Here is a 19318-nt window from a genome sequence, read left to right as displayed (position 1 = left end):
CAACATTACCCTCTCCAGGAGGGACAGAATGCTCTGTTCTTGGACTTCCCTCCTAATTTATAAGTGCCAGCACCTGAGGTGAAACACCTTTCTTATCCATTAACCTGTTCAAAACAGGTTCCAGTAATCATAAATTTAGAGAAAAGTCCAGGAGCAGAGCATTGTGTCCCTCCTGGAAAGGGTCACGTTGGGAGATATGTGAGTGCAAAACAAACTTAACCAAGACTAGACACACCGGTTGCTGTTTAACTACAAGACGCAGCAAACCCTGCCACGTACACCCCTACAGCCTGCCCAACAACTCTAAATACCCGCTGCGTGTGTACAATCCTCCTGGCGCTGGGAACCTCTTCCGCCAGCTTCCCCTCTTCTTACCACGTGTTTCCTACCCACAATACCCTTTAACACGGCTACGGCGCCCGCCTGCAGTCAGTTTTCACTAGCGCGTTTCCATGTCCTGCGCTGGTGCCCTTGGCTGGGAGTGTTAGTAGCGTCGTTTTGCCCAATATGGGGAGCTGAGTGAGTGTACGCCGGAGAGAGCTCCCTGCATGCTGCGTCCGGGGGCTGCAGATCCCCGGTGCATGCTGTGTATTTCCTCCTATACGTACAAGAGTTACTGAGCCTTCAACCTGTGCCCTTATCATGTGCTCCCCATGCAGGTGGCAGGTGTGTGCTGACTCACTTTGTGCTGCTGTGTGGGCTTAGCTGGTAATTTCTGTTGCTGATTTGGCATAGTTGGTTGGCAATGGCAGTCCTTGCCATGGCTACCAGTGCCTGGGGTTTGGCCCTGTGCAGGAAGTGTTCCCTCCTGGTCTACAGAGGTGGGCAGAGGGTGCTTGGCACCAGTGGGTGGCACAGTTCTAATGCCACACTTGCTACTGGAATAGTACCCCAGCACTGTGTGCCCCTGAGAGCAGCATCCTCCTCCAGAACAGAGAGTCTGTTCAATGTGTTTGACAGGAGCATGAAAAGGAAGCAGAAGAAGTGGGCAACATCTCAGGCCAATGCCCAGCAGTATGACTACCTACAGGAGGAGGTGAGTGGCACAGCTGCACTCTTTCCTGTGGCTCCCTCTGGGCCTGATTCTGAGTCTGGTGCCTGCTTGCTAGTTTATGGTAATGCGAGAATCCGCCCTTATACACTAAAAATCCGGAATGTAGTAATTATCCTGGCGCTCGGATCCCAGCGGTCAGCATACTGATGCCGGGATCCTGACCACCAGAATTCCAGCAGGGGGCCAAGGTCTATTCCCACTCGTGGGGGTCTACAACACCCATGGAGTGGGAATAGAACCAGTGGCAAGCGCAGCGAGTCACCGAGCCCGCAAGGGACTTCGTTGCACTACCCACTCCTGTCGGCATTCTGGCGATCCCGGTTGCTGGTCAAGAAATCCCAAACCAAAAATCCATGACTGCATGTGTTTGCAATTCACACCCACTGTTCTTGCATCTGCAGTTGCAGTGCTCATCAATATCAGCACTTCTACCCAGCCCATGCTGGGTTGAAATGGAAATGAAAGTGTTAAAACGAAACTTTAGAAGAAAATATTTTTGCTGGACTGCACTAATTGCCAAGTAGTGCTCGTTAGATGGAAGTGTTGCTCTACCTATGTTGGGGTGCTCATGCAGCCCCCTCTTATTAGTATGTCTGTGAAAATCCCCCTCTTGTAATGCCTGCCATTTGTGCAAAGCAGCTGCACATTATGTTGGAGGAACATAATTATCTTTTAGTGATCAAGTGAGGATGTATTATGCAGCACTATTTTATTGTTTATACAATAAATTGTATACTATTTTATTGTGTATCCCATATCCAAATATTCCGAAATACGAAATATTCCGAAATACAGAATTTTTTGAGTGAGAATGAGATAGTGAAACCTTGGTTTTCTGATGGCTTAATGTACAAAAACTTTGTTTAATACACAAAGTTATTACAAATATTGTGTTAATGACCTGCAGGCTGTGTGTATAAGGTGTATATGAAACATAAATTAATTGTGTGAATGTACACACACTTTGTTTAATGCACACAGTTATTAAAAATATTGGCTAAAAGTACCTTCAGGCTGTGTGTATAAGGTGTATATGAAACATAAATGCATTCTGTGCTTAGACTTAGGTCCCATCGCCATGATAACTCATTATGGTATGCAATTATTCCAAAATACGGAAAAATCCGATTTCTCTGGCTGGGTCCACAGGATTATCCACAGGATAACATTGGGATATTGTCGAGCGACAGCGAAAATGGCACCAACACGGTCACGAGCTTTCTGGCCTCCCAGGATGCATTGGGGCCTCCACTATATAGTCCCGCCCACTGACTCAGTCAGATCAGTTTTTTGCTTGGTGCGGCAGGAAGCCGCATGGTCACAGGGCTGCTGTGAAAGCAGCCTCAAGTTTTCATTACTTTATTTTTATAGACTTACTGTTTTTGTTTGAGCGACTTCTCTTAACAGCGTCTTAAACGTGTATTAGAAAGAGTCGCTCCAACAACTCCCCACCGGGTCGCAACAACGCTTACCTTCGCGGTACAGTGCTGTCTCGACGGGCGTCTGTGTCGGATGTTCTAGCAGGTCCAGCAGACGTTACCAGGCTGTGGCCGGAGCATGGGGAGACAGTGAGTATATGGACTTCCTCTTACTAGAGGGGTCAGGACACAGCTACGCTGATTTGGTGGAGACTACAAACAGCGTGTTGATGCGCCGAACATCTCGAGTGTGACAGCGCTACGCTCCGGGGATCATAGGCGCCAGGACTAGGTGAGGCCGCGATCCTGGGAGTTTAAGTCAACAGGGGGTTTCAGACGCTCTCCTGGCCGTCCCTCCTCCGAGTTCATGGCCAGTTCCCGCGGGTCTCTCGTTTCATGAACTGAATGACCTCACTTCCGGCTCAGACGCTACCACGAGGGTACTCGGTCGCAGCTTAGACGCTGCGGTTGTGTACACTGGATATAAACCCGCCCAGACCGAGTCGCAGGCCTTTAGTGTCTGCATGCACGTGGAGTCGCTCAGCGTCCGTGTCCGTTGGTGAGCGTCCGTGTCCGTTATCAGTTACCAAGAGCGGCAGTGTACACCAGTAGCGTCTGAATCCACTCAGCGTCTTTCGAGCGTCTTTGCTTGGATATGGAAGTGTGTTGAGTCTCCCTGTATCCCGCTCCCTGGAGGCAGGGTATACAGTACTAAAAATTCCTTCTACTTCTTAGTGTGCACTGTTAATTTTTAGTACCTATTGCATATGAGACCTGTATATTACTGTGTTTTCTGCATGTTATGTTGAAAAAGAACCAGTTAAACAGAAGTACAAATTTCCTACTTATGTATAAGTTATTATGGAGGTTGTATTCTCATATGACAATGTCTAATGCTTTAACATGTGACTGACTGCTAGTATGTGTGCTGACTTTTCTGTGTAATGTCAGTCCTGTTCTGACCCTCAAATCAGGTGCACTGTGGTCAGATTGATTTCACCTCTATATACTGATTATAGGGTGTGGTTCAGTCACAAAATTGTGTAGTCAATATCAGAAAAAATGTCTGTGAGCGGCAAAAGTGATGAGGAGAATTTGTCAAGCACTCCTACAGCCCTAACATGCTTATCTTGTAAGTCAGGGGTAATTGATATGATTCAATTGGTCACTTATGAGGGTTTGTGTGCAAACTGTTTCGCTTTTCAGCGAAGTAAAAAACAGGAGTTAGTTCAACCTCCAGTAGAGCCACCATGGAATATGTTCGCAAAGACTGTCTTCAATAGCGGACAGGTTAGCTCCAGTAGCACCACCTCAGGGGTTAGGTTACACTATGAACCCATACATGCAGCTCCCTTCCTATGGTTTGGTTCCAGTAGCCTCTACAAGCAACCAAGGGGTAGGTAAGACTAAGACAGATACGTCTGTATGGCAGACTACACAAGAGGATACATCGGATGATGATGCGGAAACAATAGATTCAACTCCGTATGATGATCAGTCGCAGAGCTTTAGTTCAGATGATGTAGCTGAACTCATTAATGCAGTAAAGGCTGTGCTTTCTCTGGAAGAACCAGCCAAGACAGCGTTAAAAGCAAAAGCACCTGTATTCAAACGAACAAAGTCAGTGAAAGCTGAATTTCCAGCGTCAGAGGAGTTGACGGAAATGATGGATGAGTCTTGGGCAGCGCCCGGTAAAAAGTATAAGATTCCTAGGAGATGGATTCTTATTATCCATTTCCTGCTGGAGATTGTTCGAAGAGAGAAGTTCCTCCAAAAGTAGATGCACATGTTCTGCGACTCGTGCATAAATCTGCTTTACCACTGTCATCTACCTCATTGAATGATGTCACAGACAGGAGGGTAGAGAGCCTATTGAAAAATATTTTTTCTCTTGTGGGTGCAGTGGTAAGACCTGCTATGGCTTCGGCCTGGGTAGCAAAGGCAATGGGCGAATGGATAGAGGAACTAGAGAATGACATCCCCTCTCCTACTAGGGAGCAAGAGGATCGTCTTTGCCGTTTAAGACAATCTGCCCAGTATTTAGAAGAAGCAGCCATTGATGTAGGCACTGTTGCTTCTAAAGCTTCAGCCCTGGCAGTAGTCGCTCGCAGAGTAGTCTGGCTACGGACCTGGAAGGCAGATGCGGAGTCCAAGAAGGAATTGGAAGCATTGCCTTTCATGGGTAATATATTATTTGGAAAACCTTTATCGGATATCCTAGAGTCAGAGGCTGAATCGAAGAAGGTCAGATTTCCGGCTACATACAACCCTAAGTCCAAGGGTTTAAAATTTCGCTCATTTCGCTGGCAAAGCAAAGCGAAAGGTAAAGAGGAGCCTAAACAACCCCAGTTTAAATCCAGGGGTAAGAAGCAGTGGGCTAGCAAAAAGCCAGCTTCCAAACCTGAACAAAAGCCCTCAGCCTGAAGAGACGGGCCTCCGCCTGGAGGATTCCAGGGTTGGGGGCCGACTCCTGCAATTTGCATACACATGGCAACAGTCAACAACAGATGCCTGGGTGCAGAAGGTAGTATCTCAGGGGTATGGGTTCCCATTCAGGAGGCAGCCTCCTCAAAGATTTTTTTGCACCAGCCCGTCTCGTATAGAGTCGAAGGCCAATGCCCTGCAAGAAGCAGTCCAAAAATTACTGCAGTCAGGTGTGATTGTCCCAGTACCTCCATCACAAAAGGGACAGGGGTATTACTCCAATCTGTTTCTAATCCAGAAACCAAATGGGTCATATCGACCAATTCTAAATCTGAAGATGTTGAACAATTACATATGGATCCCGAAGTTCCACATGGAGACGTTACACTCCATAATGTTGGCTATGGAATCGGGAGACTATATGGTATCTCTGGATGTGCGGGATGCTTACCTACATGTGCCTATAGCACTATCACATCAGTGTTACCTCAGGTTTGCCATCCTCAAGGAACACTTCCAGTTCCAAGCTCTGCCCTTCGGGCTAGCTACAGCACCCAGGGTGTTTACCAAGATCATGGTGGTTATGGCAGCTTGTCTGCGCAAACAAGGGATAAAGATATTCCCATACCTAGACGACCTATTAATCTTAGCACAGTCGCAAGATTTACTGTTGAGCCATCTCCAACAGACGATAGTTTGTTTACAGAGACACGGGTGGCTCATAAATTGGGAGAAGTCGTCCCTGAATCCATCACAGCGGATGGTTCATTTGGGAGCCATATTGGATTCAGACCTACAGAGAGTTCTCTTACCAGAGAAGAAAATAGTCAAGGTGCAGGTCATGGCTCAGGAAGCGTTGCAAGCCCAGACAATGTCAGTCCATGCAGCAATGCGACTGTTGGGTCTGATGGTATCAACGTTCGACATGGTGGAATATGTGCAATTCCACTCCAGACCATTGCAGCATCTCATTTTGACAAAATGGAACGGAAATAAGCAGATGATAAAGATTCCAGTAAATGTAAAAAGGTCTCTAGCATGGTGGCTACAGACAGACCATTTAAACAAGGGGAGACCCTTTTGGATAAAAGAGTGGCAAGTCCTGACGACAGATGCCAGCCTGCAAGGTTGGGGGGCGGTACTCGGAAGCCTATGGTTCCAGGGAAAATGGACCGCAAGGGAAAGTCGCCTGCCGATAAATCTGTTAGAAATAAGAGCCATTTACTTGGCCCTAGTTCAGGCAAAGGACAATCTACAAGGAAGACCAGTCCAGATCCGCTCAGACAATGCGACGGCAGTAGCATACCTAAATCATCAAGGAGGGACTCACAGCAAGAGTCTGATGGAGGAAGTAACTCCCATTCTAAAGTGGGCAGAACTCCATCTCCCAGCATTGTCAGCAGTATTTGTCCCGGGTGTACTAAATTGGGAAGCAGATTTTCTCAGTCGGCACACCATTCAGGAAACCGAATGGGCACTACACCCAGAAGTGTTTCAGACACTGGTGAACAGATGGGGTCTACCGGAGATAGACCTTATGGCGTCTCGTCTAAACAACAAAGTTCCGAGGTACGGATCAAGAACAAGGGACCCAGGAGCAGTCCTGGTAGACGCACTGTCAGTAGAATGGAGGTTTCAGCTGGCATATCTGTTCCCTCCAATATCTCTGTTACCCAGAGTAGTGAGAAAGATAAAACAGGCAAAAGGAGCAATCATTCTAATAGCTCCAGCTTGGCCAAGAAGGCATTGGTACACAAGGCATTGGTACACAGATCTGTGGAGAATGTCCGTGGAAGCACCGATACTGCTCCCTCAACGTCCAGATCTGTTAATGCAGGGTCCTTGTTGTCACAGTCATCTGGATCGCCTGTCTTTGACGGCGTGGCTGTTGAAACCTCTATCTTAGAGGCTAAAGGATTTTCAAAGCAAGTAATCCAAACCATGCTTAGAGCAAGAAAGCCTTCTTCGGCCCGTGTATATCATAGAATATGGCAAGCCTATATTCATTGGTGTTCTGGAAAAAATTACAATCCAAGAGCCTTTAAAGTAGCTAGAATTTTGGATTTTCTGCAGGCAGGATTGGATAAGGGGTTGAAGGTTGCTTCCTTGAGGGTGCAAGTCTCAGCGTTGACTGTATGGTTTCAGCAGAAGATTGCTGACCTACAGGATGTACGTACTTTTTTCCAAGGAGTAGTACATATTCAACCTCCATTTGTTCCTCCTGCAGCTCCCTGGGATTTGAATTTAGTTCTTAAATTTCTCCAGGGTCCTTTGTTTGAACCACTTGAGAGAGCAGATCTTAAGTGGTTATCGGTTAAAGTTCTTTTTTTACTGGCAATGGCGTCAGCCAGAAGAGTGTCAGATTTAGGAGCATTATCATGTAAGTCTCCTTTCCTAAGTTTTTTTCCAGACAGAGCAGTTCTCAGAACGAGATCTAGTGATCTTCCAAAGGTGGTGTCAAAGTTTCACCTGAATGAAGAGATTGTAGTCCCAGCTTTTCAGGTATCGGGACTATCTGCGGGAGAAGCGTCACTGGACGTGGTCCGGTCTTTAAAAATCTACATAGATCGTACTAGTGCCATCAGGAAAACAGATTCCCTCTTCATCCTCTACGGATTCCATAGGAGAGGTTGGCCTGCTAGTAAACAGACGCTGGCGAGATGGCTCCGAATGGTAATATCTGAAGCTTATTCTCATGCAGATCTCCCTATTCCGGCTAATGTCTCTGCACACTCTACACGTAAGGTAGGTCCTTCTTGGGCAGCACAACAGGGTGCATCAGCAGAACAGATATGTAAGGCAGCCACATGGTCTTCCATAAACACATTCATCAGACATTATGCCTTGGATACTTTTGCCTCTCATGACGCAGACTTCGGGCGAAAGGTCCTCCTGTGCAATCAGGAGCGTCCCCACCACTAAAATGGCTTTGGGAATCCCAATGTTATCCTGTGGATAATCCTGTGGACCCAGCCAGAGAAATGAACGTTATGGTAAGAACTTACCGTTGATAACGTGATTTCTCTTATGTCCACAGGTATCCACAGGGATCCCACCCGGACGCATCTGATTTGAGGATCTAGACAAACACTAAAAACCTCTTCCTTCTTGTATGGAAGGGTGTGCATGTGTGTTCTTATCGCCTGTACAGGTCTCTACCTAATGTTCCTGCCTATAATCGCTGTGGAAAGAACTGATCTGACTGAGTCAGTGGGCGGGACTATATAGTGGAGGCCCCAATGCATCCTGGGAGGCCAGAAAGCTCGTGACCGTGTTGGTGCCATTTTCGCTGTCGCTCGACAATATCCCAATGTTATCCTGTGGATACCTGTGGACATAAGAGAAATCACGTTATCAACGGTAAGTTCTTACCATAACGTTCATATCCAAAATACTTCTGGTCCCAAGCATTTTGGATATAGGATACTCAACCTGTAATTTATTTATATATTGGCTAGCTACTTATTATGCATCACTTTACAAAGAAAATGTAGACGTATTAGTCCTGTCCCAGCGGAGTTTGCAATCTATATTGCATGTAACACAAACATACACTAGGGCAGTGGGTCCCAAACTTTTTTCAATCACCGCCCCCTAGAGAATCAGAATTTTTTTTCACAGCACCATTAGGCCCTGTACATTCCCTGGACTCTGCTTTGTCCAACCTCTTGTGTAATAAATTCACATTTGCATTTAAAACATTCCACATATCCAACCAGTCAGGTGTCGGCGTTGCCGACGGAGACACCACACTCATTTGCTCTACCTCCTCCCTAGAAGAGCCTTCCGCTTCAGACATGCCGACACAAGCGTACCTACACCCCACACACTCGGGGAAATCTCTAATCTGGAGACAGTTCCCCCACAAGGCCCTTAGGAGAGACAGAGAGAGAGTATGCCAGCACACACCCAGCGCCAATGACTTTGGAAAAAATTCCCAAATAGATATAGCGCTTTTTTTTTTTTTTTTCTTGCGTCAAATTATGTGCCCCCTTCTTTAAAACCCTCTGTCACCGTGTTCAGCAGGGGAGAGTCCGGGGAGCCAGTTTCTCAGCGTGTGCTGTGGAGAAAATGGTGCTGGTTAGTGCTGAGGGATCAAGCTCCGCCCCCTCAGCGGCGGGCTTCGGTCCCGCTCGAATCCATTCAAAAACTGGCGGGGGATATCCATATACAGCCCACAGAGCCAATATATCTATTTTTACCAGTCCTAGAGGTGTAAATTGCTGCCCAGGGCGCCCGCCCTGCACCCATCAGTGCCTGCCGTGTGGGTTCTGTGTGGAACAATGGCGCGCAGCGTTACCTCAGTGAAGATCTGAAGTCTTCTGCAGCCTCTGAAGTCTTCTTATACTCACCCGGCTTCTATCTTCCGGCTCTGTGAGGAGGACGGCGACGCGGCTCCGGGACGAACGGCGAGGAGAGACCTGCTTTCCGACTCCCTCTGGAGCTAATGGTGTCCAGTAGCCTAAGAAGCAGAGCCTAGCATTTAAGTAGGTCTGCTTCTCTCTCCTCAGTCTCTCGATGCAGGGAGCCTGTTGCCAGCAGGCTCCCTGAAAATAAAAAAACCTAACAAAATTCTTTCTTTCAGGAAACTCAGGAGAGCTCCCTGTAGTGCACCCAGTCTCCTCTGGGCACAGTATCAAACTGAGGTCTGGAGGAGGGGCATAGAGGGAGGAGCCAGTCCACACCCATATCTAAAGTTCTTTTTAGTGCCCATGTCTCCTGCGGAGCCCGTCTATTCCCCATGGTCCTTACGGAGTCCCCAGCATCCTCTAGGACGTAAGAGAAAACGACATTTCTACACATGCGTATGCCCCGCAATGCGCACGCGCGATGTACGGGTAAAAAGCTCTTTGTGGTTGTGCTCAGGTTCTAGCACAGTTTTCCTTCGCACTGGCGGCTGCAAGAAGATTGACAGTAAGGGGGCGTTACTGGGTGTCAACTGACCGTTTTCAGGGAGTGTTTGCAAAAACAAAGGCTTGTCTGAAAAAACGCAGGCGTGGCTGGGCGGGTGTATGACGTCAAATCCGGACACGAAATAGGCTGAAGTGATCGCAAGCGCTGAGTAGGTTCAGAGCTACTCTGAAACTACACAAACTGTTTTTGTAGAGCTCGGCTGCACATGCGTTCGCACTTCTGCTAAGCTAAAATACACTCCCCAGTGGGCGGCGGCATAGCGTTTGCATGGCTGCTAAAACTAGCTAGCGAGCAATCAACTCGGATTGACCCCCAGTGTGTAACCAGCCTTAGTTATGTGGTGAGGGTCAGGATTTGCTTTTGTTTGTCCACATCTTATATGATAGGCAAAACCAGTGCCTGTGGTAACCAATCACATCAACCATAAATAATTTAAATTGGTCCAGGACCACCAACCCAAGTGTGGAAGGGAACTGCAGAATCAGTGGGGAGAACATATACACTCCACACAATGCAATGATGGTCTGATAATACAAAAAAACTAATTACATTTACATTCTATAACAGGTAAAGATATAGGGAACACTTGAAACATAGCAGAATAAAAATTCTAGCTCTTGGTATGAAAAGTGTGTGCAGCTACTTCAAGAGGATGTGGTTTCGTGGCCAGCGCACGGGATCCCTGTGGTCAGCATACCGACGCCGGGGGATGCATTGAGGGGATCTAATAAGCAGCCATCATTAATATAACTACATCCCAAACAACACCTGCCAGTATAATTTAATTCTGGAAACTGCTGCATTGCATAAAGGGCAGTGATCCAAAGAAATAGAACCCCAGTATTGTACTAATATGGCTGGATAATATGCCCCCACCACCACCCTGAAAGGTGGAAATCCCTTTATTGGGCCACTTTTACAGCCAACATTATTATACACTTAGGGGTCTATTCATGAAGCAGTGGAAAGAGTGGAGAAGTGAACCAGTGGAGAAGTTGCCCATGGCAACCAGTCAGCATTGAATTAATATCTATAATTTGTATACTATACAATTTTAAGGAGCAGCTGATTGGCCGCCATGGGCAACTTCTCCACAGGCTCACTTCTCCACTCTTTCCACTGCTTCATGAATAGACCCCTAAGTGTATAATTCAATTAGGAGTGAGGATGGGGGGGGGGGGGTTTGCCATTGCAGTAGAGTTGAAACAGCTGTAACGGCAGCTAAACCTGCCCCCTTGTGCCCTGAACTTGCCTCAAACTCATGGGGTTTTGTAATCATCCGTATAGGTCTGTGTACAAAAATCCAGTAGTCCTGCACTACCTTAAGTGTGGTGTATAGCAGCACTTAATAGCGGGTTCAACTTTGTCGCGCCTAATTGAATCGACCAGTATGTTAAAAATTTGGGAAGAGCAGGTTTAATGTAACCGCCAGGTACTGGGTGTGTATGTACTCCATCTTGGAAAATTCCCAATACCACTTTGTATTTTTCCTTCCTTATCCTTCAAGGTAATTGTCAATTCCTTTCTTATAGGTAGGAGGCCGAATCGCAGACCGTGTGTTTGATGTAGCGAGGTGAGTAACAAAGCTTATATTACTCTGGTATAGCACATGCTGTAAATATACGCAAATTAATGTTTGAGTCATCTTAACAAAGAGCTGCCTTAAGTGTACCTGTCATCTAAGGGCAGTAGTAAATGGGCCACCATCATTTTGAGGGCAGAATCCAGTTCGCCATGGTTTCCGAATTATTCAGCTATTGTCTTTAATAAACAATTTAAGGGCCTGATTTGCTGCAGTAATATATGCGACCCCACTCCATATAAGAAAACATTACTGATTTGTACACTGCATTTTAGAGGTGTTCCATACACAATTGTGTCAGGTGTTTGGGGACAGCTTCTGATTCATGTTTGGTTAGATCCAGGCAGGTATTCGGTTATTTTATATTTTATGATTTATTTTTTGTACAAGTACAACCTGCAACTAAAACTGTCTGATGTCAGTTGCAGCTGCTGTATGCTGCTGTGTGGCCAAGTAGACTGCAGTCCTGCTGTCTGATGTTATTACATGTAGTACAGCCGGCACTGCCTGTAGAAGGAAGAAAGATTGCTCCTTTAACATTTCACATGTATTGAAATTTCACTGTGTGATCCCTTTTTATTTTAACTTATTAATACTGTATTTGTAAGCTGCGATGCCCAGCGGCATTTGCTATAGATGCTAAGAGGTAAATTTACTAAAGGCTGATTTTAATCGATTTTAAATCCTCCTAAATCGATGTTGTGTTTCAGAAGCTAAAACCCACATTTGCTAAAAAAAAAAAACTATTTTTTTTTTCATATCGATTTTTAAATTGTAGTAAATGTGTGATTTAGCCTCTGAAACACAACATTGATTTAGATTGATTTTATTTCAATTAGAATTGACCTTTAGTAAATTTAAACCTTTAACGTCTATGTTTAATGACTCTGAGCACCACAGCTCACAAATAATTAAGTGATCTCTAGGTTGGTCTCTGCATCAGGACAGTCTGTCAGGATGCACAGTTACTGATTGATGCTGTATACGTGTCTAGTTAAAAAAAGGAACAATGTTCTGCTAAACTTCAAAAGAACATTTCTCTGACGTCCTAAGTGGATGCTGGGACTCCGTAAGGACCATGGGGATTAGCGGCTCCGCAGGAGACTGGGCACAACTAAAGAAAGCTTTAGAACTACCTGGTGTGCACTGGCTCCTCCCACTAAGACCCTCCTCCAGACCTCAGTTAGATTCTTGTGCCCGGCTGAGCTGGATGCACACTAGGGGCTCTCCTGAGCTCCTAGAAAGAAAGTATATTTAGGTTTTTTATTTTACAGTGAGATCTGCTGGCAACAGACTCACTGCAGCGAGGGACTAAGGGGAGAAGAAGCGAACCTACCTAACAGGTGGTAGTTTGGGCTTCTTAGGCTACTGGACACCATTAGCTCCAGAGGGATCGACCGCAGGACCCGACCTTGGTGTTCGTTCCCGGAGCCGCGCCGCCGTCCCCCTTACAGAGCCAGAAGCATGAAGAGTCCGGAAAATCCGCGGCAGAAGACTTCAGTCTTCACCAAGGTAGCGCACAGCACTGCAGCTGTGCGCCATTGCTCCTCATGTACACCTCACACTCCGGTCACTGATGGGTGCAGGGCGCTGGGGGGGGCGCCCTGAGGGCAATATATGACACCTTGGCTGGCAAATCTACATCATATATAGTCCTAGAGGCTATATAGATGTAAAATTACCCCTGCCAGTATTCCAGAAAAAGCGGGAGAAAGTCAGTTGAAAAAGGGGCAGGGCTTCTCCCTCAGCACACTGGCGCCATTTTCTCTTCACAGTGCAGCTGGAAGACAGCTCCCCAGGCTCTCCCCTGTAGTTTTCAGGCTCAAAGGGTTAAAAAGAGAGGGGGGGCACTAAATTTAGGAGCAATATATGTATACAAGCAGCTATTTGGGGAAAAATCACTCAGTTATAGTGTTAATCCCTGCATTATATAGCGCTCTGGTGTGTGCTGGCATACTCTCTCTCTGTCTCCCCAAAGGACTTTGTGGGGTCCTGTCCTCAGTCAGAGCATTCCCTGTGTGTGTGCGGTGTGTCGGTACGGCTGTGTCGACATGTTGGATGTGGAAGGTTACGCGGAGGCGGAGCAGAGGCCGATAAATGGGATGTCGCCCCCTGTGGGGCCGATACCAGAGTGGATGGATAGGTGGAAGGTATTAACCGACAGTGTCAACTCCTTACATAAAAGGCTGGATGACGTAACAGCTGTGGGACAGCCGGCTTCTCAGCCCGCGCCTGCCCAGGCGTCTCAAAGGCCATCAGGGGCTCAAAAAACGCCCGTTACCTCAGATGGCAGACACAGATGTCGACACGGAGTCTGACTCCAGTGGCGACGAGGTTGAGACATATACACAATCCACTAGGAACATCCGTTACATGATCTTGGCAATGAAAAATGTGTTACGCATTTTCTGACATGAACCCAAGTACCACATAAAAGGGGTTTTATTTTTGGGGAGAAAAAGCAGCCAGTGTTTTGTTCCCCCATCAGATGAATGAATGAAGTGTGTAAAGAAGCGTGGTTTCCCCTGATAAGAAACTGGTAATTTCTAAAAAGTTACTGATGGCGTACCCTTTCCCGCCAGAGGATAGGTCACGTTGGGAGATATCCCTTAGGGTGGATAAGGCGCTCACACGTTTGTCAAAAGGTGGCACTGCCGTCTTAGGATACGGCCACCTTGAAGGAACCTGCTGATAAAAAGCAGGAGGCGATCCTGAAGTCTGTATTTACACACTCGGGTTATATACTGAGACCTGCAATTGCCTCAGCATAAATAGGGCTGCTGCAGCGTGGTCTGATACCCTGTCAGATAATATTAATACGCTAAGACAGGGATAATATTTTGCTAACATTGAGCATATTTAAGACGTTGTCTTATATATAAGGATGCACAGAGGGATATTTGCTGGCTGGCATCCAGAATTAATGCAATGTCCATTCTGCCAGGAGGGTATTAGAAACCCGGCAGTGGACAGGTGATGCTGCCTGTAAAAGGCACATGGAGATTCTGCCTTATAAGGGTGAGGAATTGTTTGGGGATGGTCTCTGGGACCTCGTATCCACAGCAACAGCTGGGAAGAAATTTTTTTACCTCAGGTTTCCTCACAGCCTAAGAAAGCACCGTATTTTCAGGTACAGTCCTTTCGGCTTCAGAAAAGCAAGCGGGTCAAAGGCGCTTCCTTTCTGCACAGAGACAAGGGAAGAAGGAAAAAAGCTGCACCAGCAGCCAGTTCCCAGGATCAAAAAAATCTTCCCCCGCTTCCTCTGAGTCCACTGCATGATGCTGGGGCTCCACAGGTGGAGACAGGTGCGGTAGGGGCGCGTCTCGGGAACTTCAGGGACCAGTGGGCTTGCCCACAGGTGGATCTCTAGGTTCTGCAAATAGTATCACAGGGATACAGGCTGGAGTTCGAGGCGACTCCCCCTCACCGTTACCTCACATCAGCCTTGCCGGCTGCCCTCGGAGAAAGGTAGTACTGGGGGCAATTCACAAGCTGTATTTCCAGCAGGTGAAAGCAAGGTACCCCTCCTTCAACAAGGCCGGGGTTACTATTCCAAAATGTTGTGGTACCGAAACCAGACTGTTCGGTGAGACCCATTCTAAAATTGAAAGCCTTGAACACTTATATACGAAGGTTCAAGTTCAAAATGGAATCGCTCAGGGCGATTATTGCAAGCCTGGAGAATTTCATGGTATCACTGGACATCAAGGATGATTACCTGCATGTCCCTATTTACCCTCTTCACCAGGAGTACCTCAATATTGTGGTACAGGATTGTCATTACCAATTCCAGATGTTGCCGTTGGTCTGTCCCCGGCACCGAGGTATTTACCAAGGTAATGGCCGAAATAATTATCCCGTACTTGGACGATCTCCTTATAAAGGCGAGGTCCAGGGAGCAGTTGTTCGTCGGAGTAGCACTATCTCGGGAAGTGCTACAACAGCACGGCTGGATTCTGAATATTCCAAAGTCGCAGCTGGTTCCTACGCCGCGTCTACTGTTCCTGGGTATGGTTCTGGACACAGAACAGGATAAAAAGAGTTTCTCCCGGAGGAGAAGTCCAAGGAGTTGTTGTCTCTAGACAGAGACCTCCTAATACGTATACAGGTGTCTGTGCATCAATGCACGCGAGCCCTGGGAAAGATGGTAGCTTCTTACGAAGAAATTCCATTTGCCAGGTCCCATGCAAGGATTTTCCAGTGGGATCTGTTGGACAAGTGGTCCGGGTCGCATCTTCAGATGCATCGGCGGATAACCCTGTCTCCAAGGGTCAGGGTGTCGCTGTTGTGGTGGCTGCAGAGTGCTCATCTTCTAGGGGGCCGCAGATTCGGCATACAGGACTGGGTCCTGGTGACCACGGATGCCAGCCTTCGAGGCTGGGGGGCAGTCACACAGGGAAGAAACTTCCAAGGCTATGGTAAAGTCAGGAGACTTCCCTACACTTAAATATTCTGGAACTGAGGGCCATTTACAATGCGCTAAGTCAGGCTAGACCCCTGCTTCAACACCGGCCGGTGCTGATCCAGTCAGACAACATCACGGCGGTCGCTCATGTAAACCGACAGGGCGGCACAAGAAGCAGGATGGCGATGGCAGAAGCCACAAGGATTCTCCGATGGGCGGAAAATCATGTGTTAGCACTGTCAGCAGTGTTCATTCCCGGAGTGGACAACTAAGAAACCTCCACCCGGGAGAGTGGGGACTTCATCCAGAAGTCTTCCAAATGATTGTACACCGTTGGGAAAGGCCACAGGTGGACATGATGGTGTCCCGCCTCAACTAAAAGTTACAAAGATATTGCGCCAGGTCAAGGACCCTCAGGCGATAGCTGTGGACGCTCTGGTAACACCGTGGGTGTACCAGTCGGTGTATGTGTTCCCTTCTCTGCCTCTCTTACCCAGGGTAATGAGAATAATAATAAGAAGGAGAGGAGTAAGAACTATACTCATTGTCGGGTTGGCCAAGAAGAGCTTGGTACCCAGAACTCCAAGAAATGATCTCAGAGGACCCATGGCCTCTGCCGCTCAGACAGGACCTGCTGCAGCAAGGGGCCTGTCTGTTCCAAGACGTACCGCGGCTGCGTTGACGGCATGGCGGTTGAACGCCGGATCCTGAAGGAAAAGGGAATTCCGGAGGAAGTTATCCCTACGCTATTTGAAGCTAGGAAAGAAGTGAACGCAAACCATTATCACCGCATATGGCGGAAATATGTTGCGTACTGTGAGGCCAGGAAGGCCCCAAAGGAGAAATTTCAGCTAGGTCGATTTCTGCACTTCCTACAGTCAGAGGTGACTATGGGCCTAAAATTGAGTTCCATTAAGGTCCAGATTTCGGCTCTATCGATTTTCTTCCAAAATTGAACTGGCTTCACTGCCTGAAGTTCAGACTTTTGTTAAGGGAGTGCTGCATAGTCAGCCCCCGTTTGTGCCTCCAGTGGCACCGTGGGATCTCAACGTGGTGTTGGATTTCCTGAAGTCGCATTGGGTTGAGCCACTTAAATCCGTGGAGCTATAATACCTCACGTGGAAAGTGGTCATTCTGTGGGCCTTGGCGTCGGCCAGGCGTGTATCAGAATTGGCGGCTTTGTCATACAAAAGCCCTTATCTGTATTTTATATGGATAAGGCGGAATTGAGGACTCGTTCCCAATTCCTTCCTAAGGTGGTATAATTTTTTAATGTGAACCAACCTATTGTGGTGCCTGCGGCTACTTGGGACTTGGAGGATTCCAAGTTACTGGATGTAGTCAGGGCCCTGAAAAGTATATGTTTCCAGGACAGCTGGATTCAGGAAAACTGACTCGCTATTTCTCCTGTATGCACCCAACAAGCTGGGTGCTCCTGCTTCTAAGCAGACGATTGCTCGCTGGATCTGTAGCACGATTCAACTTGCACATTCTGCGGCTGGACTGCCGCACCCTTATTCTGTAAAAGCCCATTCCACGAGAAAAGTGGGCTCTTCTTGGGCGGCTGCCCGAGGGGTCTCGGCTTTACAACTTTGCCGAGCTGTTACTTGGTCGGGTTAAAACATTTTTGTAAGAGTCTACAAGTTTGATACCCTGGCTGAGGAGGACCTAGAGTTTGCTCATTCGGTGCTGCAGAGTCATCCGCACTCTCCCGCCCGTTTGGGAGCTTTGGTATAATCCCCACTTAGGACGTCAGAGAAAATAAGATTTTACTCACCGGTAAATCTATTTCTCGTAGTCTGTAGTGGATGCTGGGCGCCCATCCCAAGTGCGGATTGTCTGCAATACTTGTTTATAGTTATTGCCTAACTAAAGGGTTATTGTTATGAGCCATCTGTTGAGAGGCTCAGTTATATTTCATACTGTTAACTGGGTATAGTATCACGAGTTATACGGTGTGATTGGTGTGGCTGGTATGAGTCTTACCCGGGATTCAAAATCCTTCCTTATTGTGTCAGCTCTTCCGGGCACAGTATCGTAACTGAGGTCTGGAGGAGGGTCTTAGTGGGAGGAGCCAGTGCACACCAGGTAGTCCTAAAGCTTTCTTTAGTTGTGCCCAGTCTCCTGCGGAGCCGCTAATCCCCATGGTCCTTACGGAGTCCCAGCATCCACTACGGACTACGAGAAATAGATTTACCGGTAAGTAAAATCTTATTATTAGCTACCGTACTAATTTCTCCTGATTCATTAAAACATTATATAATTACACATGAAAGATTGTTTAAAAAAAACAAAAAATTGAGTATCCCTCATCCAAAATGCTTGGGACCAGAAGTACTTTGGATATCAGATTTTTCTGTTTTTTGGAATAATTGCATACCATAATGAGATATCATGGTGATGGGACCCAAGTCTAAGCACACAATTCATTTATGTTTCATATACACCTTATACACACAGACTGAAGGTCATTTAATACAATATTTTAATAACTGTGTATTAAACAAAGTTTGTGTACATTGAGCCATCAGAAAACAAAGCTTTCACTATTTCACTTTCACTCAAAAAATTCAGTATTTCGGAATATTCCATATTTCGGAATATTTGGATATGGGATACTCAACCTGTAATAATTTTTACAGAATTTGAGATTTTTTATATATGAACTTCCGTATCTGAGGAATTTCCCTATTTACTTTTTGTGCTTGGCAGTGGTATTATTACCTGTATTAAATATTTTTCCATAAATAATTATAGAAATATGCAGTTAATGCCAACTGTTATACTGTTAAAGGGCACCTACCCTCTACGCATCCTCCATCAGAATCCAGTGAAAATTGACCCTCCTTGCATTTGGTCTCTTTCACGGCCCAGAACTGATGTCACCTGTTCCTAGTGAAACTTTATGGGAGGAATTCAAATGTTATCGCACCCCCGATCTCCGGTCTAAAGTGATGGGAGATTGCGGGGCGGTATTCAAATGCCCCACTTATCGCACTGATCACACCAATTACACTCTGGTTTATGCATGCAAAGCACCTAAACCTGACTAAAGTAATGGGCGTGATCGTGAAAAGATGGGCTTCTTTACACGCATTTCAGCTCGCTACCCCCTGTCGGCAGCAACATTTGTATAGCTGCTGGAGGGGGAGGGGGGACATTAAAATCCGGCCCTATGAATGTCATGCAGAATTAATTTGATCTTTCAAATATGCAAAAAAAAGACACGGTCATCTCAAGATTTGGCCACACTCTTGGCCCTATCCCTAATTGCTCCCACCCTAACCATTTGTAAACTACCAAGCTGCAATATAAGTTCTAAATAAAATAAAAAGGAAAAACCTTCTAAATTGAAACATAGGGGGGGGTGCACACTAGAGAGATGTGTGCTGAGCGATCTATCACAGACCGCTCAGCACACATCTCTTCCCCCCGCTCAGCACAGCGCGATGTGTGCTGAGCGAGAGGGGGGTGTTCACTTCACACAGCGGTGAAGTGAGTGACCCGCTAGATTGTGCCTC

The 19318-nt window shown here is 46.8% G+C and overlaps 2 protein-coding genes across 6 annotated transcripts in view; one reads left to right on the top strand and one right to left on the bottom strand.

Moving 5' to 3' along the window:
• The window catches only part of ESF1 (ESF1 nucleolar pre-rRNA processing protein homolog), an 82850-nt gene extending 82390 nt beyond the window's left edge, over positions 1 to 460 (bottom strand). For 2 of the 3 annotated variants that reach the window (XM_063918532.1, XM_063918534.1), the window contains exon 1: positions 312 to 399. The gene's annotated coding sequence lies outside the window, so the exon portion shown is untranslated. Of the gene's footprint in view, positions 1 to 311 lie in introns of all 3 variants that reach the window. The other variant, XM_063918533.1, reaches the window with a different exon arrangement.
• Positions 461 to 583: 123 nt separating this feature from the next.
• Positions 584 to 19318, top strand: part of NDUFAF5 (NADH:ubiquinone oxidoreductase complex assembly factor 5) — a 97106-nt gene continuing 78371 nt past the window's right edge. For 2 of the 3 annotated variants that reach the window (XM_063918537.1, XM_063918536.1), the window contains exons 1-2: positions 619 to 1036; positions 11343 to 11383. In XM_063918537.1, coding sequence (XP_063774607.1) covers positions 746 to 1036; positions 11343 to 11383 — 332 coding nt within the window. In that variant the 5' untranslated portion in view covers positions 619 to 745. Of the gene's footprint in view, positions 1037 to 11342; positions 11384 to 19318 lie in introns of all 3 variants that reach the window. The other variant, XM_063918538.1, reaches the window with a different exon arrangement.

The sequence above is a fragment of the Pseudophryne corroboree genome, chromosome 4 (assembly GCF_028390025.1).
Source record: "Pseudophryne corroboree isolate aPseCor3 chromosome 4, aPseCor3.hap2, whole genome shotgun sequence".
NCBI classification, from domain to species: Eukaryota; Metazoa; Chordata; class Amphibia; order Anura; family Myobatrachidae; genus Pseudophryne; species Pseudophryne corroboree.
Note: the sequence above shows the minus strand (reverse complement) of the source record. Positions and strands in the feature narration are given on the sequence as shown.